Here is a 19,339-nt window from a genome sequence, read left to right as displayed (position 1 = left end):
GTTTTGCCTGTGTGATCATTGATCAACAGGAGATACAAAGATAATAGATCAAATTTCCCACAAAGCTTATTTCCGGCCCCCAGTAATATAACAGGATTACTCCAAAGAGTTGTTGACTGATATGTTCCAGTGAAGTATGCAAACTAACCTGCTTTGGCTTCCATGTTCATATGTAAATTCTACACTGGACACAAAGGCTATATTTATGGCTTGGTCAAAGCCGTTGCTATGGAGCGACACAGAGTTTAAAAGTTACTCTGTCTAACAAAGGTTAAACAACATGTCCTGTCTACTATAGAAGGAACCAATTACATATGCTTTGATTAACACTGAAATGATAATATAACTATTTAAATCCATGTTTCTAATAGTAACTTAGGCAACATAAACACAATCTTGGAATAAATATCACAATGAAAGGAAACATTTAAGATCTCTGGACATACATTTAACAAAAGATTGCAGTCATGACCTCACCTCAGACCTCACCACCAAGTTACTCACTGACCAAGGTGAGAAATTCCAGATGTTCTCCTACCTAGGTCTGAGACATCCCTCCCTTTGGTATGTGTTGAAACTCCCTTCTCATCTCTAATCTACCAAATTGCAAAAGAGTTGGGAGAACTAATTTAATGATAGAAAGATGGTCTACATAGTGCTCTGTCTGGACTGCATCATTGATCCTAGGTGTTCTTAGATTGATTTTCATATGAAATGACATACTCTCTCTTTTGTGGTCTTTATTCCTTAATGATTCTTGTTTCTAACAATCAGGAGCAAAGATAGAAGACCATTAACCTCTAGCATGTGAAAGCCTCTACCTCCTAGTTGCATGGACATTTAAAGAAACAGAGGATCAGGAATATTTCCTCCCTTGTTTTTCTAACGTGGCTGAAAGCAGATAAGAGGGCAACACAGAACAGGACCATGTACAGATTCCACCTCAAATCCAGAATATTGTGAAACACACCAAATGATAAAGAAATGTCTATCTAGTATTTTCCTGACAAAACGCACAAACAGTAGACAGTACTCACACATGTACACTGATGCCACACAGACACACACATTTCTAACAGGTAGGGAAACAATTACTTGCACTTTAATCTTTTGAGTTCTTAATGAGCAGGGATTAAATTAGCAATGTTGCTTCTTGGCAAGCTAGGATTATTCTTTGTTATGGTTAAGTACAAATACCTTTTGAAGCCTTTAAGAGCATGTGCACAAACACACTCTTCTTCTCCTATCCATATGTACAAAAATCTGAATGACCTCAGCCATGCATATCCTTTTACTACTTGTACTGCTATTCCCTGTATTTAGCAAAGTTATTGTTAATCAAATTATTGTGTATTTAGTCCCCACCAAGCCTAACACTAATCCCCAACTAACTGTACACTTAATTTACTTCCCTCACATTTTAAAACTATATTGATAGTAAAGGGCCTGTTAGTCTGCCCTATGAAAACAAAGCATGTCACAAATGTAGTTTAATTTGAACACCATGACTTCATTCAATTCTCAAGAACACTTTCCTACAGAACATCCAGATGCAGTTCAGGTATTAGCATTAAAAAGTGCTATGGTGTTTGCCAGGATGTGAACTGTGTATCAAGATCTTTCACTGTAGCAGGCACCAATCACGCCACACCTATTCAGTAAGCACTGTTTCACACTGACTCATCTTTCAAATGAGGATCCATGAGAATTGAAAGCGATGAATCATGTCCAACAGTGCATTGTGATATATATATTTTTATAATTAATTTAATCATATGATTAACTACAGCTGACTTGGCTGGACACAATTCATCTTGGATATTTTTCACACAGTTTTGTGTTAACAAAACTGCCATAACATACCTCCAATTTGAAAAAAAAGAAAATTCCACTCTTGTTCTGATGTTATTCACAAGCATTATTTTAATAGATCCTTTGAATGTAAAAAAAAAATGTTAATACCTGTTGAAACACTAAAACAGTTAAGGAAAGTTGAGTAAACTTATTTTACACATTTTAATGAGCATGCCATTTACCCTCTTGAATAACTGCTCCCAGGGGATTCATGTTCTTTGCATGCGTTTCTTGACTGTGCATTTGCAAACTGAATATCTAACAGAGAATCCCTTCTAGCCCCAAGTGGGACCTTCTGAACACACAAAGGCACATAAGCCAGAGAATCCAACCCTGTAATTGGATGATTAGTGCTTTTTCTAAGTCGTCATTAATTTGCAGCAAAAAAACTCCTATGGATCCAAAGCTCTTAAATTAATCGCTTAACAAACCCTTTCAGATCCGTGGGCTTGACAAAATGTTTTGCTAGAGTATAAAGCCAGGAATTACATTTTGCTCTATGTCATTGAGAGCTCTAACATCCCCTGGATCCTTCCCACTTTAACACAGCCCAAGCACCCCCTAGTGTGGCATCTCACATCCTCTACAGAGAGCAGATAGAACATAAAGGAACAGGGAAAGACTTGTCCCCTTAGGAAAGACTCCTCCCCACCTGGCTTTTTCCTGAAAGGCTGCTCCTCAGGAGGCCAGGAGGCGCATGCACGGAGGATGGTGCAGAGAATTAGAGCTTTTTTTTTCACTACAAGAATTGTATTTAGATGAAAGAGACTTGTTGCCAGACTTGCTGCATTTGTTAGTAGTGTAAACGGGCGAGAATGTCAACCGTCGCACGTCAGCCAGTTTTTATTTTCACATTCTTTTAACCTTAAAAGGACATTAAAGGGGAAGTTAATGATTAGCTTGGAGGTCAGTAAATAATCCTTAAAAGGCAGCAGTGACTGAGGTTAAGCACACAACCTGAACCTGCATTCCAAACCATATTTCACGGTCAGAGATATACAGTAGCTACCAGTTTTTTTGTGTTCTGCTTGTTGGTAAATATTGAAAAAGCCCACTGTACACTTCTACTGTTCCTATTGATTGTAGAGTTGCTTCCCACTGCTTATTTTATTTCCTGGTTTCTGTTTATGGAGCTGGAAGGACTTACAGAACCAGACTTCGCACATCACCGCTCTTTCCACTCAAATACACTGAACGAGACGCAGTCTTTAAACCTCAGTAGCCACGGGAAGGTTTCTTACAAAGACATGGGTAAAGCCGAACTGTAATAGAATCACACCATTTCCCCTCAATTTAATTTGGGGTAGAGACCTGGTCAATCATTGTCAAGGCTTTGCAGGTGGCACAGCAGTCTATTGTATCCCTAAGCATTCCACCATAGTTTGGATTTTCACTCATATGCATTGACTAACATGACTCCCTGGTTGGAAAAGTGGAAAAAGTTGAATGGCTTGGTTTTATTTTCAGCCACTCACCGGAAAGTTTTCACCGGTTTTTCAGACTGTATTCAATATGTTACAGACTATTTTGTCATTTGTGTATTTGTAAGCAGACATAAAATCAATTTGCATGAGAAGTGACATCAAGTATATTGTATTGTAGATACAATTTGATTTGATGACAATGGCACAGGAAGAAAAAGAAATAAGCCTTGTGATTTTAATATAAAGACTACGTTGACTTCGAGCAAGACAGTTAACCTTACTGGTCCAGAGACACCATAAAAATGTCTGATCCCCTGACTGTGACCCCATTCTGAAGGTCCCCCCAACTCTGAAGGTCTTAGTGAAAGTTGGAAGGACAAGAAAAACATTTCCAAACTCATGCTATAATACACCTTTTGCATTTGTTGAAACAGAACATAACGAGAGAGAAACTATTGACTGAGAGTTCCACCATAAAAGTTGCTCAACTACCTATTTGTTAAGGTTTTTACATTTTCATTCCTTGATTTACAGGTAAAGGATCCATCAGAGGCAACTGTGCTCAGTGCATAGGCATTAGATGATCCCCTTATGAAGGATCCGCCCCCTCTTCAGCTGGGATCTATTCAGAGTCTTATTTCCTCTGGACAACACACACCATCTGGGTCTAATGGAGGTCCGAGGTGTGAGCACATTTACCACCAGGCTGTGTCCACAGACGGGCCTCTGGCCACATTAGCACTTCCCTGCAGAGTCCAACTGGGGGAGGACAATACTCTGGGGAACAGCTGGGAGGCGAGGGGTTCAAGGAGTGATGTTCTGAACAGTTCCGTGGAGTTCCTCAACTAAAGGTACCTCAACTCAAAAATCCATCGAGCATTTTGTCAGAGTGGAATCCTAAATGGTAGGGGATTCTGAAGGGCCTCTTCAAGACAGAAACAATAACAAGCCAATGGTCCCCAGACCTGGGAATGAGACTCTGAGCCTAGGACTAATGTGTGTAATCCACTGGAAGAGTTCAGGGTGGAATGTCATTGTAAGAGGCAGTAAAATCCTTCACATTGAAATGAATCAACCGGTCTGATTGTGGGAGTGGGAGGAAGGCTACAGAACAATACACAAGACAGTGAATGTGGTGCTGTATAAATCAGCTCAAAGCAGAAACCTTCAACGGTCTGCACAAAAACAAATGAAAAGTAGGTTGTCACCATAAGTGCTTTAGCCAACTTCCCATGCATCTATATGGCATGACAATGACAGTAGAAATACACACACACACACACACACACACGTTGTGATGCTATGTAAAATGGAAATAAAAACAGAATGCAATGATGTGCAAATAATTTAAACCCTATATTTAATTGAAAATTGTACAAAGACAACATATCAAATGTTGAAAATAAATGCCCACTTTGATGCCAGCAACATTTCCAAAAAGTTGGAAAACAGGGGCAACAAAAGACTGGAAAATGTGTGGAATTTCAACTGGCAACAGGTAAGTGACATGATTGGGTACTAAAAGAGGATGGGTCTCTCAGAAGTGAGGATGGGGAGGGGTTCACCACACTGTGAAAGACTGCGTAGGCAGAAAGTACAACAAGAACGTTTCTCAAAATAAAATTGCAAAGAGTTTGGGGATCTCGTACATTGTTGCATCCACAAATGCAAGTTCAAACTCTACCATTCAAAAAAGAAACCAGATACAAACATGATTCAGAAATGCTGCCGCCTTCTCTGGGCCTGAGCTCATTTAAGATGGACTGAGGCGAAGTGGAAAACTGTCCAGTGGTCTGACAAATCAAAATCTTTTTGGGAATCACAGATGCTGCGTCCCCTGGACAAAAAAGTAGAGGGACCATCCAGCCTGTTATCAGCGCACAGTTCAAAAGCCAGCATCCATCATGGTATGGGGGTGCATTAGTGTACATGGCATAGGTGACTTGCACATTTGTGAAGGCACCATTAATGCTGAACAATATATACAGGTTTTGGAGTAAAATGTGCCACCATCCAGACAACGTTTTTCAGGGAAGGCCTTGCTTATTTCAGAAAGTAATGCTAAACATTCTACATAAATTATGCAGAGTATTGTTAAGAGTTGCTAACACAGTGGTAAACATGCCCCTGTCCCATGTTTTAAATGTGTTCCTGGCATCAAATTCAAAATGGGCATGTATTTTTCCAAAAACAATAACACAGTCAAAACTTGATCTGTTGTCTTTGTTCTATTTTCAATTAAATATACAGATAACTGATTTGCACATTATTGCATTCTGTTAATATTAGCATTTTATGCAGCATCCACACTTTTTGGGAAACAGGGTTGTATAAAAAAACACTTACTACCCAAATACTGTAACAATCCTGCTAATTAAGTTACTGGAGAGGAAGGACACTGCTCAGTGATTTCATCATGTCAACAAAGTTTAATGGCATTGATGTGAGAAAACTGAGAATCGATCAACCACATAGTAGTCACACTACAATGATAACCTAAATTAGTGTCAAAAGGAAGCCTTTACAGTAAACAAATATTCCAAAACATGCATCATGTTTGCAATGAGGCTTGAAGGTAAATGCTGCAAAGCACTATTTTTGGGTACCACTCCAAATTTTCAAGCACAACTATGTTTGCATCATTTCATGGGTATGCTTGTCATTAGCAAGGACTAGGGAAGTCTGTAGGACATGAAAGACACAGAACAGAGCATAACAGAGGCACAATCCTAGAAAGAAAAAAACTTGTTCAGTCTGCATTACATCAGACAAATCCTCATAACAGCAAGACAACATCCCTAAAACACAACACCAAATCTAAACTATAGTTGTTCAACAAGACGACTGAATGTTCTTGAGTGGACTTTGCAACATGACCGTGTCCGTCTAAAAATATATAATAATAACGTTTTATACATTTAATTTTGCTGACACTTGTCCAGTGAAATGCAAATCATTTATTGATTGCATTTAGTGCCTATAGTACTTTACAAATAAAGGGGGTTGGTTTTGGCCCACAGGCAGAATTGCAGTCAGTGGCCCTAAAAAGCATTTTAAACCCTTACTAAGCAGCCTCTGCATGGTCTGTAGTCTGCAAAGGGCTGGATCTGGTGCAGCCAAAAAGCCTAATTGATAGAGGAGTGAAGGGTGAATGGTTCCATTAAAAAGCGCTGATCAGAAAGGACCAGAGAGGAGCAGTCTTGCCTGCTTAGCCCAGTCACCACAGTCTGGAGCCCAATGCCCCAGGGCCAACCAGGCTGGATGGAATAGCTGCTGCTGGGACTGAGTGGATTCATCACATTAGTCCGCAACCCATTTACAGAACCTTTCACATCCAGCAAGCAAGGCTACATTCCGATTCCAGCCCTTTTCAGTAACCAGGTCAGGGGTAGTTCTTATCTTTGGCCCCTTCCTCCTGATGTCTGTTTGTGGTGGGGTTCACCATGTTGTGATATCAACAGCTTCAAACAGCAGTGCATTCACTTTCATACACCATGGAGATATTAACTCAGGAATTTGCTTTCAAGTTTGCTTGGAAGTCAGAGTCTGTATGGATGGATTAATAGTGAGAATAATGCACATAAAATAAACAAATAACCTCCCATGCCATCTGGCTCTTTGACACACCACTGGCTTCTATTATAAGACAATGGTGATTGGCTACAGAGCAGCAAGGGATACTGTCCCTTCATACCTGGAGGTTATGCTCAAACCCTGGATCCCTACCCAAGCTCTTTGTTCTGCCACCTCTGGCATCTGGTCCGTACCACCCCTACCAGAGGGCAACTCCTGTTCAGTTCTTCTGTCCTGGAACCCCAAGGAGTCCCTGCCCATTTTCCAAACAATTCTGAAAACATAACTTTTTAGAGTGTTGCAAAAATAATTTTACCATTAACATAATTAAGCTTAATTCATTACAAATGTTTAAGGGAACTGTTCTTATTGGTTGTGGGATTGTCCCACCTGGCTAACTTATGATGATGAATGCACTAACTGTAAGACCCTCTGGATATGAGTGTATGCTAAATGATAGGTAATGACAGGTAAAAGGCTACATGATTTAGCATACATAATTCATGAAGAGAAATCTACAACAATTCTAAAATGCTAGTATGGATTTACGTTGTTCATTGTACATTGTTCTGGCAAAGATTCATTCAAATCGGTTTCCATTACTTAATTTTTCAGTGTTTTTCTTTATTAAAGAAATGCAGCTGATAAATGAAACAACATGAAGCCGTTGGAGAAGTGCCATTTCACTTCATGACATATACAGACACACATTGGAGTGGTCTAATGTTAGCTAGCAAATTCTGATGTCATTATAAAGTTGTAAGCATTAAAACAAATCCCCCCTGGCTTTTCTGTCAGCTGAGTGGTCACTTCATAAACCTTTGGGATCTATTTACCCCTGAGGTTCATTTGAGCTGGATAGTCTCGACTAAGCCAGACTTTTATTGTTTACCTTTACACAGTACGAGGACTTCCTGTCAACACACATTCCTCTTGGTCCTTTACTCCAACCAATCATTACCTCAGAGACACAGCATTCCCAGCTGCCTGTTAATAGTTATCCATCCACAGTAGGAAACAAATCGAAATCTTGCATCTTTAACTCCGCTCAATTCCATATGCTAGTTCAAATGAGCCGCAGAATTTTTTTTTTAACCACAGGGTGGGTTTAAATGAAGGATTGAGCTTTGTTTGGGAGGCTTCAATTGCGAAAGGAGTCTGCATACAGTCCAAATTTTACAGTCTGAGGGAAACGAGACACACAACTCTTCATGAGCACGTCACACGTCCGTCCGCCCCCCCCCCAGCCACCGGCCTCCTTTTTGGCCATGGTGGTGGTGAAGGGAGGAGAGGAAAAAGGGAGCCATTGACACACTGGCATTTTTCAGCCCGAGTGGAGGCTCAGCGCCAAATGTGTTCAGTGAAGAAGAGAGAGGGGACGCGAGGGGGGACAATGTCCACACAGGCACAAAGGAACACTGTGCACAGAATACTTGCTGAAGACCATCAGCAATTAAATAACATGCAGGTCAGCTACACTGGCCAGTCAAAGCATAGGGATTGTTTTAGATTCAGATTCCGATCCGTGTTTGTATTTGACCGTTAATGGGTGTAAACATATTCAGAAGGGGCAGTCCAGTCCCAGCATCACAAAGCCCTCTCTGCCAGGCCAGCCCTGACCGACTACAGATGGAGAATTCATGGATGTCTGAGCTCTGCTATTCAAACCCTGCAGATTTCCTTTATTCTGCAGTTTCCAGCCCTTTTCCACTGTCAATGCGAAACTCTCGCTTAAGGTAAATAACTTGAATCGTTAGAATAACCTTTTGCTGTTACATTAGCCCTCTAGAACGCTGTAAAATTCACTCACTTTTACATGTAGACTGCCAAGCGGTTATTGTTGATCATGTGAGAAATCAGATGACACAGCATATCCTGTATGACTATGTATAAAAGGTCAAGAAGTTATTCTTACCTTCCCCCATTAGGCCCTTGTGGACAGCACTGTGGGACTCCTCTGGCATGGCACTCAGGCCTCAGGACCCGCAGAGAAAACAAAGAACTCAGGACCTGCCAGAACAACATAGATCATGGCCATTCAAGTTAAGCGAACTCATTGTAGCACAAGATTCAAGTTAAGCGAACTCATTGTAGTTGATTCCATGTCGTTGCTGTCCATCAACTCAATTTAGATTCTATACACTCTACGCTACCTGAATCTCATTTCAAGAAGACTAGCCTCATGACCTTTTCCTGATTACTCAGCTGGCATAGTAAACACATGCAGCTTTTATTAGTAAGGTGTGAAACACTATCAAATTGTGTGTTTATACATTCTAGACCACACAAGACTAACTCAGACATTCCTCACTGCTTTAATCTTGCAAGGGTGTAGGGAAAACTAGCTGGATTCTTATCAGCATTTCTAAAGAGAAATTCTTTCCATTCCACTGATGACTGCATGGTTAGTCTGTGTTAGCTCGTGCCATCTATTCACTCATATGGGGCTCCAGATGTCTGGGTAACTAGTTGTGGAATTACATGAGCTCATACCAGACAATGAATCTGCGGCACTGACATGAGACATAGCTGCGGGGTCTGAGCGTAGATGAGACATCCACCTTCAGCTGCCATCTGAACAACCTGAGATGGTAATACTGAAATGAAGAAAACCTGTCAAACTAAAGCCTTAACGCAGTGCTATTCAAATCAGCCTTCAAAGTCAATTCCACCCTAATCAGAGACTTGGCCTTCTTTTCTACCTCATCATTAATTGCACACACCTGGTCTCATTGATTAAGGGGCTGCAGTTAAAAAATGGAGTGGAACTGGCTTCAAGGGCCAGATTTGAATACCGCTGCCTTAAAGAAAAACCACCCACACAAAAAGGCCATTTCTAATAGTTAGATGCCCTCTCGTGTTATAGCTGCCATATTCAATCAGTAGGGGCAATGGTTGAATTGTATTAAAAGCAAATGTTTAGGCAGATGGTTTTATAGAAATTCAAACATTGCATTTAGGCTGGACCTCATCATGCCAGAGTACTTCTTACTGATGAGTCACCTCCCTAGTTAAGTTTAATTAATACCGAAAACTGGGGCTGAGAACTCATCTCCTAGGATTCCTAGTGATTCTCCATCTTTCAAACAATCTCATACTTCACCGCAGCTAGATCAGAGAGGCAGGAATTCTTCAGGGATTAGTATTGGGCATTGTTCCGAGGGCAATCTGTGGTCATTGCTTTGAGCTGACAGGCCGGCTCGCTGAGGCCAGGCAAAGCCCACTGCCACGGGAGGTTTGTCAATTAAGTTGCACAGGAACGCTGGGAGAAAACAAGGACCCCGCTCAACACATTAAGATCACTGTGAGCAGTATGCATACAGCTGTGCAGCCCTTTGAGGAGTTGAACTTGAGTGTGTGTATTAACACCAAGGAGCTTGGGAACCATGCAACAAATATATTTTCATTGGTATGTGTTACAGCAAGCTATCAATTAGGGAACAGGTGTTATATTTAGATGTCTTTATTGCATTGCAGTGAATAAATAACTGTAATTAACCAAAAGGATCAGAAAGCTTCCAAGCCTATTCAAGCACCCTTTTATGAAGGCCACTTGATTTTGAAGTGAAGGAACTAACCAACAATGTTCAAGTCTAAGGCAACTCTGAGCTACCGATCCACTTCAGACCGCTCAAACTATGAGCTCAGAGCTAACCCGGCTAGACAACCATGACTACACTAATCTCTCTGAACCCTCAATGGTCCACAGGTGGGTAGACAAGAAATAAAGTCTCAAAGCGAGATCTCCTTAAATGCTATATCCCCACCTTTAAATATCCCATTCAGAGAAAACACCTGGATGGAAAAACAATCTATTCACGAAGGAATAAGTCAGCAAAACCAAACCAACCGTTTTACTGCATTTTAAATGTCTCCACCTCACTATATATCACTGAAGATTTGCTGAGCTATGAGAACTGTAAATCATGGTTTTCCTATGGTGGGTAGCACTGCTTCCTTGAAATTCATAGGAAAACACCAGCTAGGCAGACAGTTGTGTGGGGTTGGCCACCTGTGCTTGAGCTAGCCTTCATTACACACAAATGGAGAGCATTTGTTCCCACAGAAGTACGTTAGTCTAGCTTACCCTTCCATCTGAAGCTTGTTCTCTAAGTAAACCCAGATGCCACCACAGAGAAACTAATAGTTTAAGTTTACAGGCTTCAATGGACCACTTGGTCCATGCAATTCATTTAAATACGTAAGATGTTATCTCGTTCTAGGGATTTGATGGGTTTCTTCTGGTCCAGACGGCCTTAGCTTGAATTTCAACCGGAACAGACTGCAAACAGTTGTGCCAAGCACATGTCGCCTTGAGATAATTGCTGGGATGAGTTGAAGAGGACAATCCCAATTGGTAAATGAGGTAATTAATTGTATGTGCCCAAGGCCCCATCCCAAACAGATAACCCTAACAAGTCTGACCCCATCCTCCCTGTATCCGAGACAGAAGACCTGGCATTCTTGAATGAAAGGTTCCTTGGGAATTATTACTATCTGGGGAATATCATATGCACCTGACAGCTCGCAGTGTTGGGAGGGAAGTGAAACCTTGAACTAACAGAGGGCAGACCATCCCAGGCCACCCTATGTCTCACTAGGGAGGGTTACAGACAGAAGGCACAGACAGATCGGGAAGGAAGTGACATTTTTTAACCAACCTGAGAATATCCTATTGAGGGCCAAAGATAACAATCATTGCTTTTCAACCATACATTATCATTTCATATCCCCTACTGATTGAGAGAGGTTTCTATCAATGTGACAATGAAATACGTGAATAACAGCTAATCTGAAGGGGAATCATTATAAAAATTATTTGCTACTGCTGTGTCATGAGCAACTGTCGTTCTACATATGTAATATATAAATTAAATTAAGGTTACATTCTCATAGTTGTCCAAATTTGCAGAGAAAAACGATTCCCTAATATTTAAAAATAATCTTGGCAAATTAATAATGAGACATGAAACAAGTATTTAAGACAAGGCAGATTAAGAACATTAGCACTGAAGGGGTACTTATAAATAATAGTATAGAACAAACAATACATTGTATCGTTTTAAACATTTTAAAATGTTGCTAGCAGGCGGTACAGGTAACAAATCTACATTTTCTTTCCTTAACACTATGTGTTGCATCTTCTTAAATAGTGATTGCATTTTTTTAGCTCTATGACTGATTATAACCAGTCCTGATGGCTTTCTACAGCAGAAATGTATAAATCAAATGTGTGGAGTATTCAATCACAATGAAGATCACAGTAAGATTTGGCAAATGTATAGCATGTATTGCCTATGTATCGCCATAATAACGTATTGTACAATTCCTGAGCATTACCTGCCCAGAAAAATAGTGCAGCAGAATGTGGCCGGCTCTACCCTTCTTTCACATTCAGCGAGAGACCACATCACATCCCCTCATTCACAAATTGTCTGCCCAACAAGACCATGGGGATTCTGAGAAATACTACACAACCCCGCAGAGACGCCCCGATTCAGACAGACAGGAAACTGTCAGTATCTTTATATTCTGAAAGTGAAAATAAAAATGCAACCTAGTGGACTGACCGACTGAGGTTCAGAAGTCTGTAGACTGACAGAGACATGGAGTTTTTATTATTTCAGTGGTAGTGCTGTGTTTATCTGGCTTGACCTCTCTTACCCCCGTCTACACCCATATATGGGGATAAAAAAACACTAACAGAATTGCCCTCTTTCCCACATTACTCCTGCTCTGTGTCCCTGACACAGCCCACAAGAGATCAACAGCCTTTCATTCACCGGAGAGCACAATAAACCAGACACATTCACTTGATTTCAATCAAACCAGCTTCTTCTGGAATAGCATCTGTGTGACCTCACCATTCCCCATATACATGCAATATTACAGACTCTTTATTTCAGGCAGCTTTGTAATTACGATTCAGAGCACACTGCTAAGATGGGCAAATGAGCAATCTGTTTCCTGAACACCCTACAGAGGTCTTCAAAAATAAACAGAGCTGTGCCCACAAAGCACACAGCACATGCAGTTCAGCCATCTTGGTCTTATCACTTAATAACTACTTCCATCTATGGTAAAGAAAATCATAGCCACTTTCACTCCACCATGAATGTCCTGCCACCACACAGTTATAAAAAAGTGATTTTTAATTGGCTACCGACGAGGAAGAACCATATTTCTGACCAGATTTATCGATGCAACTTGTGGTTTACCATGGTGGCATCTGGTCCAGTGCAGAAATTGGGAAGCGCTCTACCGAGTTCTACCATGTTGTTAGCGGAAAGGCGAGGTCCGCTGGTCAAACATAAAGGGCAAGTCTAACGAAGAGTCTGATTTAAGGGCAATTCTATTGCACTGTCAACATAATTAAGGCAAAACCACTTTCTATGACATCCCTGAGGTCTAGTCTTAAATTCCTCACAGAACACACTCTCCACTTCCATTGCACGCACATGTTTACGTCTTGTTCATATTTTACATGGAGGTGAGGGCTCTCGCCTTTTGTGATGCCAATGTTACAACATCTTTGACGTCTAACACTGTTTGTAATCCTAGGTTGGACTTATAGTGGTGGTTGTAATATTGGCATCACGAAAGGCGGGAGCCCTCAAAGTTTTCCATTTTGACATTGCAAGTATTGGTCCTCCTTTTCCCGTAAGTGTACTTAGAAACAATGCAGTCTGCTCAAGTTCAGACAGATAATGAATAAGATTTTCTTAATGAAAAAAAAAATCCAACATGAAGAAAACTATCAGGTGGAAGGCCCAGCAGCTTGATTAGGGCTAAGTGCATCTTTATACACTTTCATATAACACAAGACTTATCTTTGATCTCCAAATAACATTGTAATTTAGTCCCCAGGAACAGACTTGTGAAAGGCTGTTAGTGGTTTATGTTATCTCTCTGTAGATGTAAATGTTTGAGTCATTTTGTAGGCAAGATAAGAGAAGTGAGCTGAGAGGTGTGAAAGTCAATCTTTTTCTCTCTGCAGCTCAGCTCTTATCAGTGTGACCATCAGGCAGCAGGGAGAGTGTTTTTCGACAGGCATCCAAATTATGATCTTATTCTTTTTTTGTGAATTGGCAAAATATTGACCAATCAGATTAAAATATAAAAAGATCTCATGTGAAAAGATCATATATATTTGTTCCATAAAACAACTTCAGGGAACAAAATATAATATGTACCTGTCTGTCTAAACGCAGCCTAAGCACCCCAGTGCACTGTAGTGTGTAAATACAACAGGCTAGTGTGTACATAAAACAGGAAAGGGCAGAAAAGGGTGTGCCTGTCTGTGCAACGGACAAGAAACAAATGTGCATCTCCACCCAGAATAACAGTAAGACAGCACACCAACCAGTGCTGCACTTAATGTTCAATAATAGATCATATCATATAGAAACAGGCCAATTGCTTCCAACTTGGACCACCAGAGCTGCTGTCTGCTACATGGAGTGATCATTTATCTAAAACATAGACTTGTGTTAGAGTTCAAGCGAGGTCAGTGGAGAAAAAGATGGACTTTTCATTAACCTTGATTCATTTTGTTCTATTCTAGTCCAACTGCTGATGGGAAAATGTATTTGACCATAAAACAGCCCGCTCTCAGAACCTGCCTTTGTTTCCTTCTAATATCCATTAGCGGAAGCAATCGGATTCAACGGGTCAAGCCAAAGCTGAGTAGCTTTGGGAGAGGATAGGCCAATACAACAAATAATATGGAAATAGTAGGAATGTTTCAGTCATGCAACAATATCAACCAATAAATGGCATTTTCATAAAAATGTCTGCACTATACTTGTAGCTCTCATGTAGTCGCTCTACATGAGAGTGTCTACTGGCTGAACTCAAAAGTAAATTATCGCTTTAACACATTTGTATTGAAAGACAGTACAGTATAACGTGGGGATTGGATTAGAATGAAGGGCAGGGAGAGCCAGAATATTCTCAATTGAGAACACTATTATTTTGGACGCGGTATACACACCGCAGTTATACTGCACTGGTCAGCTGAACTGTCCGTCAAATGCGATAATCACGGATACGTTATGGTCGCTCCTTAAATTGATACCTGTTTTGATGTTATTTTTCCATAGTAAGGTGCACTTTTGATGGCCTGAAGAACCAAACATAGCTTGAATTTTATACATTTTACCTGTAATACTATAAAAACAGATTGGCATCATCTGTTGTGGCAAAATCTTTGTACAGTTTTATGGAAATTCACAGCAGTGATGAAAGTCTGAAGATGCTAGAATTTAATAATTTTTTATTAGAATGCCAATCAGCAGTTGCAGGAACAGTTACTCATCCTGGGTCCACAAACTTAAATTGCGGCTTTGATTGAATAAATCGAATAAACAAAAAACATGCGCCGGGTAGAAAAGCAGCGTGTCGCCTAATGCACTTCAAGAGTCACTTTTGGCATTATTTTCATTTAAACTATTTCTTATTAAGGAATGTTTACCCGGTATTGGGAGTTTAAAATACTTACCAAATGTTTGAGTATGCAGATTGTATCCCTATGACCTTCTGAAGTGTAGCAGTAGTTTATCGGTAAGTTATGAATTCCGTTTGTAGTTTTCCAATAGTTTTGTATATATGCTCACATTGTCAAACAGAGAAATCCACCGCACGATCTCCAGTTGTACTGTACCCACTCCTAAAGCCACTGAACAGAACACGGCAAAATAGACCGCAGTGAGCAATGGTCAAAGACCGCCTCCTTTCAGAGCACTCTAATCGACAATGGTAGAATGTGCTCCCTCAAATTGTCCAATTTGGCATTAAATTGACATGGAAAAAAATCATACCATTTCGTATGTATGTATTTTTCTCTTTAAAAAAAATACATTTATCTTTTGGTCATTGTGTATGGTCAACTTAGAAAATGACTCAGAATTCAAGTTTAAATGCCTTAAACTCGGTTCTCATTTTGCCCAGTGCCCAAACTGGCCATGTAAACTCCAGGCGGGGTAGTTTTGGTTCTGGACGTTTATTGGTTAATGCCGTATTAGCATGCGAAAATAAATCTGCTACATTCATAATCAAACAGGAAATTACCAATTGTGGATCTGTACATACCCGTTGGGTACATTCACTTGCTTTAAACATTGAAAAATGAAATGTTATTCATGGTCCAGATGCTTAGCCTACTATGCTTGTGAAATTCCACATTTTAATAGACAATTTTGCAAAATTATTATTATTACAGCTCTCTATGCGTTTCTCAAATTATTTTCTTTTTACTTCCTCTGCGGTCCTTTTTGACGTCCTTCTGAAATAGTTAAAGGGTAATAAATGAAAAGGGGCAGGGAGAGTGAAGACGAGAACTGTGCTTATGGCGAATATTCTTCTCCTGCCTTGACCAATAGAATGTCATCAGACAAGGGACATTTACATGGGTAGATTCCGAAACACATCTGCAAAGGAATAAAGAGGTGTTAAGTGTTTGTAGCTTCAGCTGGAGATCAGTTCAAGTAGATTTTTCACAGTCACGTGATAATTTAGCCCTTCCTACTTGGTTATGAACACACCATGAGAACAGCCTGGGTAAGGCAGCATTCACATGGTTTCAGAGCCAACATACCTGTAAGCTCCTGGTTTCCAGAGGGAAATTCCACTTGAATTACCTATCAAGTCTCATTTACAAGCGGAAAACTGTTTTTAAGAGGTGTGAGATTTCACCACTGACCATTTCAGTCAAAGATAAAATCCGTGTTACACAATCTTGTCAAGTGGATAACATAACTAGTCTGACAGACTATATTGTTAGTTAGTTAGTTAATTAGTTAGGCAAGCTAACTACAGTACAAACAGATATTAGCAAGCTTATCAAGTGAGCAGAAACAACATTGGAGGATTGTTCTGACTCCTGAAGTACTTCATGTCAGACATACCACTTCCAAGTTTAGGGTTGATAGACGTTTCGCACTTAAAACAACCAGCTGGAGTGTTGTTCCAGTCTTTTTCCTTTTGGTTATAATTGAGTAAGGCCTGTACCAAGGCACTCTACATTCAATAGTCAGTTTTGTGCATTACTACTAAGGTCCTAGTCAGCTAACACGTGACAAGCTTATCCACACCCTATCAAAATTACTGATGAGGGTCTCTGGGCCCTGTACTGTCAAATGTTCCTATGCTAAGAATTGCTGACAGGTAACAAGTGAATCCATATATACAGACCTTTTCACTTGTGGCTAATAGGTAGGCTACATCTGTAGCTTATTATGTCTCATTGTTCTGTCAGTCGCAGTTGATTTTCTATCTAGAAATGTCACCAGCCTCCTGCTGGTCTAATATTCATTAAGATCGGTGAGTATGTCCTGCCCTAAAATGTACACACATTGAATCAGCAGGAGCTGGGTTGCATGGATTATCCTGGCGGAAGTAATAGAATTTAAGGAGTGTTTTATATAGAAGTTTCAAAGAGTTATTTTATTCCATTTCTAATCCTTATTATCACTGAGCAGGGTCTGACAATGGTTCCACCTGCTGGTTATGGCTGGGTAACACATGGAAATACACTGCTCAAAAAAATGAAGGGAACACGTAATCATCACAGTAAAACACCAAGTCAATTAAACTTCAGGGAGGTCAATCTGTCCAGTTAGGAATTATAAGAGATTGTGAATCAATGTCACCTGTTTTGGTACAAATGAAAGTGACGAAAGGTGCACTGGAGAGGGAGCAGCAAGACAATTGCTCTCTCCTTATCCTTCCTGACTGATTCAGGTTGCACAGGCAGTCCTGCTCCTCCAGGATGGCACATCCATACGTGCGGACACAAGAAGGATTGTTGTGTCTCCTAGTACAGTCTCAAGAGCATGGAGGAGATACCAGGAGATTACAAGAAGAGAGCTGGACAGGGCCATAGAAGAGCATCAACCCAGCAGCAGGACCGGTATCTGCTCCTTTGTATGAGGAGGAACAGGAGGAGCACTGCCAGAGCCCTACAAAACGACCTCTAGTGGGCTACCAGTGTGCATGTTTCTAACCAAACTGTCAGAAACACACTCCATGAGGGTGGCATGAGAGCCCGACGTACACTAGTGGGACCAGTGCTCACACCCCAGCACCGTGCAGCTCAATTGGCATTTGCCAGAGAAAACCAGGTCTGCCATTGGTGCCCGTTCTCTTCACAGATGAGAGCAGGTTCACACTGAGCACATGTGACAGACGGCAAGAGTCTGGAGACACCATGGTGAAGGTTATGCTGTTTGCAACATCATCCAGCATGAGCGGCAAGGTGGTGGGTAACCATGGTCTGGGGAGGAATATCCTTGGAGGCTCGCACAGACCTCCATGTGCTAGCCAACAGTACCCTGACTGCTGTTAGGTTCCCTGATGAAATCGTCAGACCCATCGTCAGACCTTATGCTGGTGGGCAGTGGGCCCTGGGTTCTTCCTGGTGCTGAACAATGCCTGGCCTCATTTGGTCAGAGTGTGTAGGCAGTTCCTGGACGACAAAGGGATTGATGCCATTGATTGGCCCTCACGTTCCCCAGACCTGAATCCAATTGAGAACCTCTGGGACGTTATTTATTGGTGCATCCGCCGCCGCCAAGCAGGGCCACAGACTGTCCAGGAGCTCACTGATGCCCTGATCCAGGTCTGTATGGAGATCCCCCAGGACACCATCCGCCATCTCATCAGAAGCATGCCCAGACGTTGTCGAGAGTGCATACAGGCACGTGGGGGTCTAACACACTATTAAGTCACATTATGAATTGCTGTGATGAAATTTATGCAAGTTGGAGCAGCTGGTGATTTCAACTGTTTACTTAGATTTTTGGTGTAAGTTTGGTGTAAGAATCCAGCACTTAATTGGTTGGTGAATTTGGTTTCCATTGACTGTTTTAATAGATTTCCTTAATCGAGACCCAATGTGTGATTTAAGTGTTCCCCTTAATTTTGTTGAGCAGTTTAATAATGTGCTTTAATGCTGGACAGTATAACCCTGTTCACGGAGAGCTCTCCTTCGGTAGGTTTTTCCTCCAATCCAAGTTGTAACAAATCCAATTCAGAGTTTCAACCAGCAGGCGCTCAACACGTCAGTCAATCTGGATTAGAACATCGTCAAAATTACTGAAATGTTTCCCATTTATTTAATCACGACCTCTAGTGGCTGTTTGGGTACCTGAAATTATCACAGACATCTGAAATTCTATGTTCCTGGGTTCTCCTGATGTAAAATATGGAAAACAATCTAATATGATTAGTTAAGATTAAAGTATTCAGTGACAAATGTGTAAAACCTTCAATATAATTGCTAATTGCCTAGAGCTTTGTTTAAATGGGTATGAACTATAATGAATCCATTATTTAATATGGTCTACGTTAACCTCATTAGATGGCAAAACCATTGATATGACACAGGTCAAGGCCGAAATTATATTAGTTAGATTATGTTAAACCAATCATAATATGCTTATAAAACTGCACGTTCAGAATAGAATGCTCATCATTGGGGAAAAAAACAC

At 40.8% G+C, this 19,339-nt stretch overlaps 1 protein-coding gene across 5 annotated transcripts in view; it reads right to left on the bottom strand.

Moving 5' to 3' along the window:
• LOC105015647 (pleckstrin homology domain-containing family G member 3) overlaps positions 1–15,808 on the bottom strand; it is a 36,806-nt gene extending 20,998 nt beyond the window's left edge. For 4 of the 5 annotated variants that reach the window (XM_020054431.3, XM_010878946.5, XM_020054432.3 and 1 more), the window contains exons 1-2: positions 15,352–15,808; positions 8,767–8,861 (exon numbers count right to left, since the gene is read on the bottom strand). In XM_020054431.3, coding sequence (XP_019909990.2) covers positions 8,767–8,815 — 49 coding nt within the window. In that variant the 5' untranslated portion in view covers positions 8,816–8,861; positions 15,352–15,808. Of the gene's footprint in view, positions 1–8,766; positions 8,862–9,344; positions 9,480–15,351 lie in introns of those variants that run through there. The other variant, XM_029125615.2, reaches the window with a different exon arrangement.
• Between the last annotated feature and the right edge of the window lie 3,531 nt (positions 15,809–19,339).

This window comes from Esox lucius, chromosome 15 (genome assembly GCF_011004845.1).
Source record: "Esox lucius isolate fEsoLuc1 chromosome 15, fEsoLuc1.pri, whole genome shotgun sequence".
Lineage (NCBI taxonomy): Eukaryota > Metazoa > Chordata > Actinopteri > Esociformes > Esocidae > Esox > Esox lucius.
Note: the sequence above shows the minus strand (reverse complement) of the source record. Positions and strands in the feature narration are given on the sequence as shown.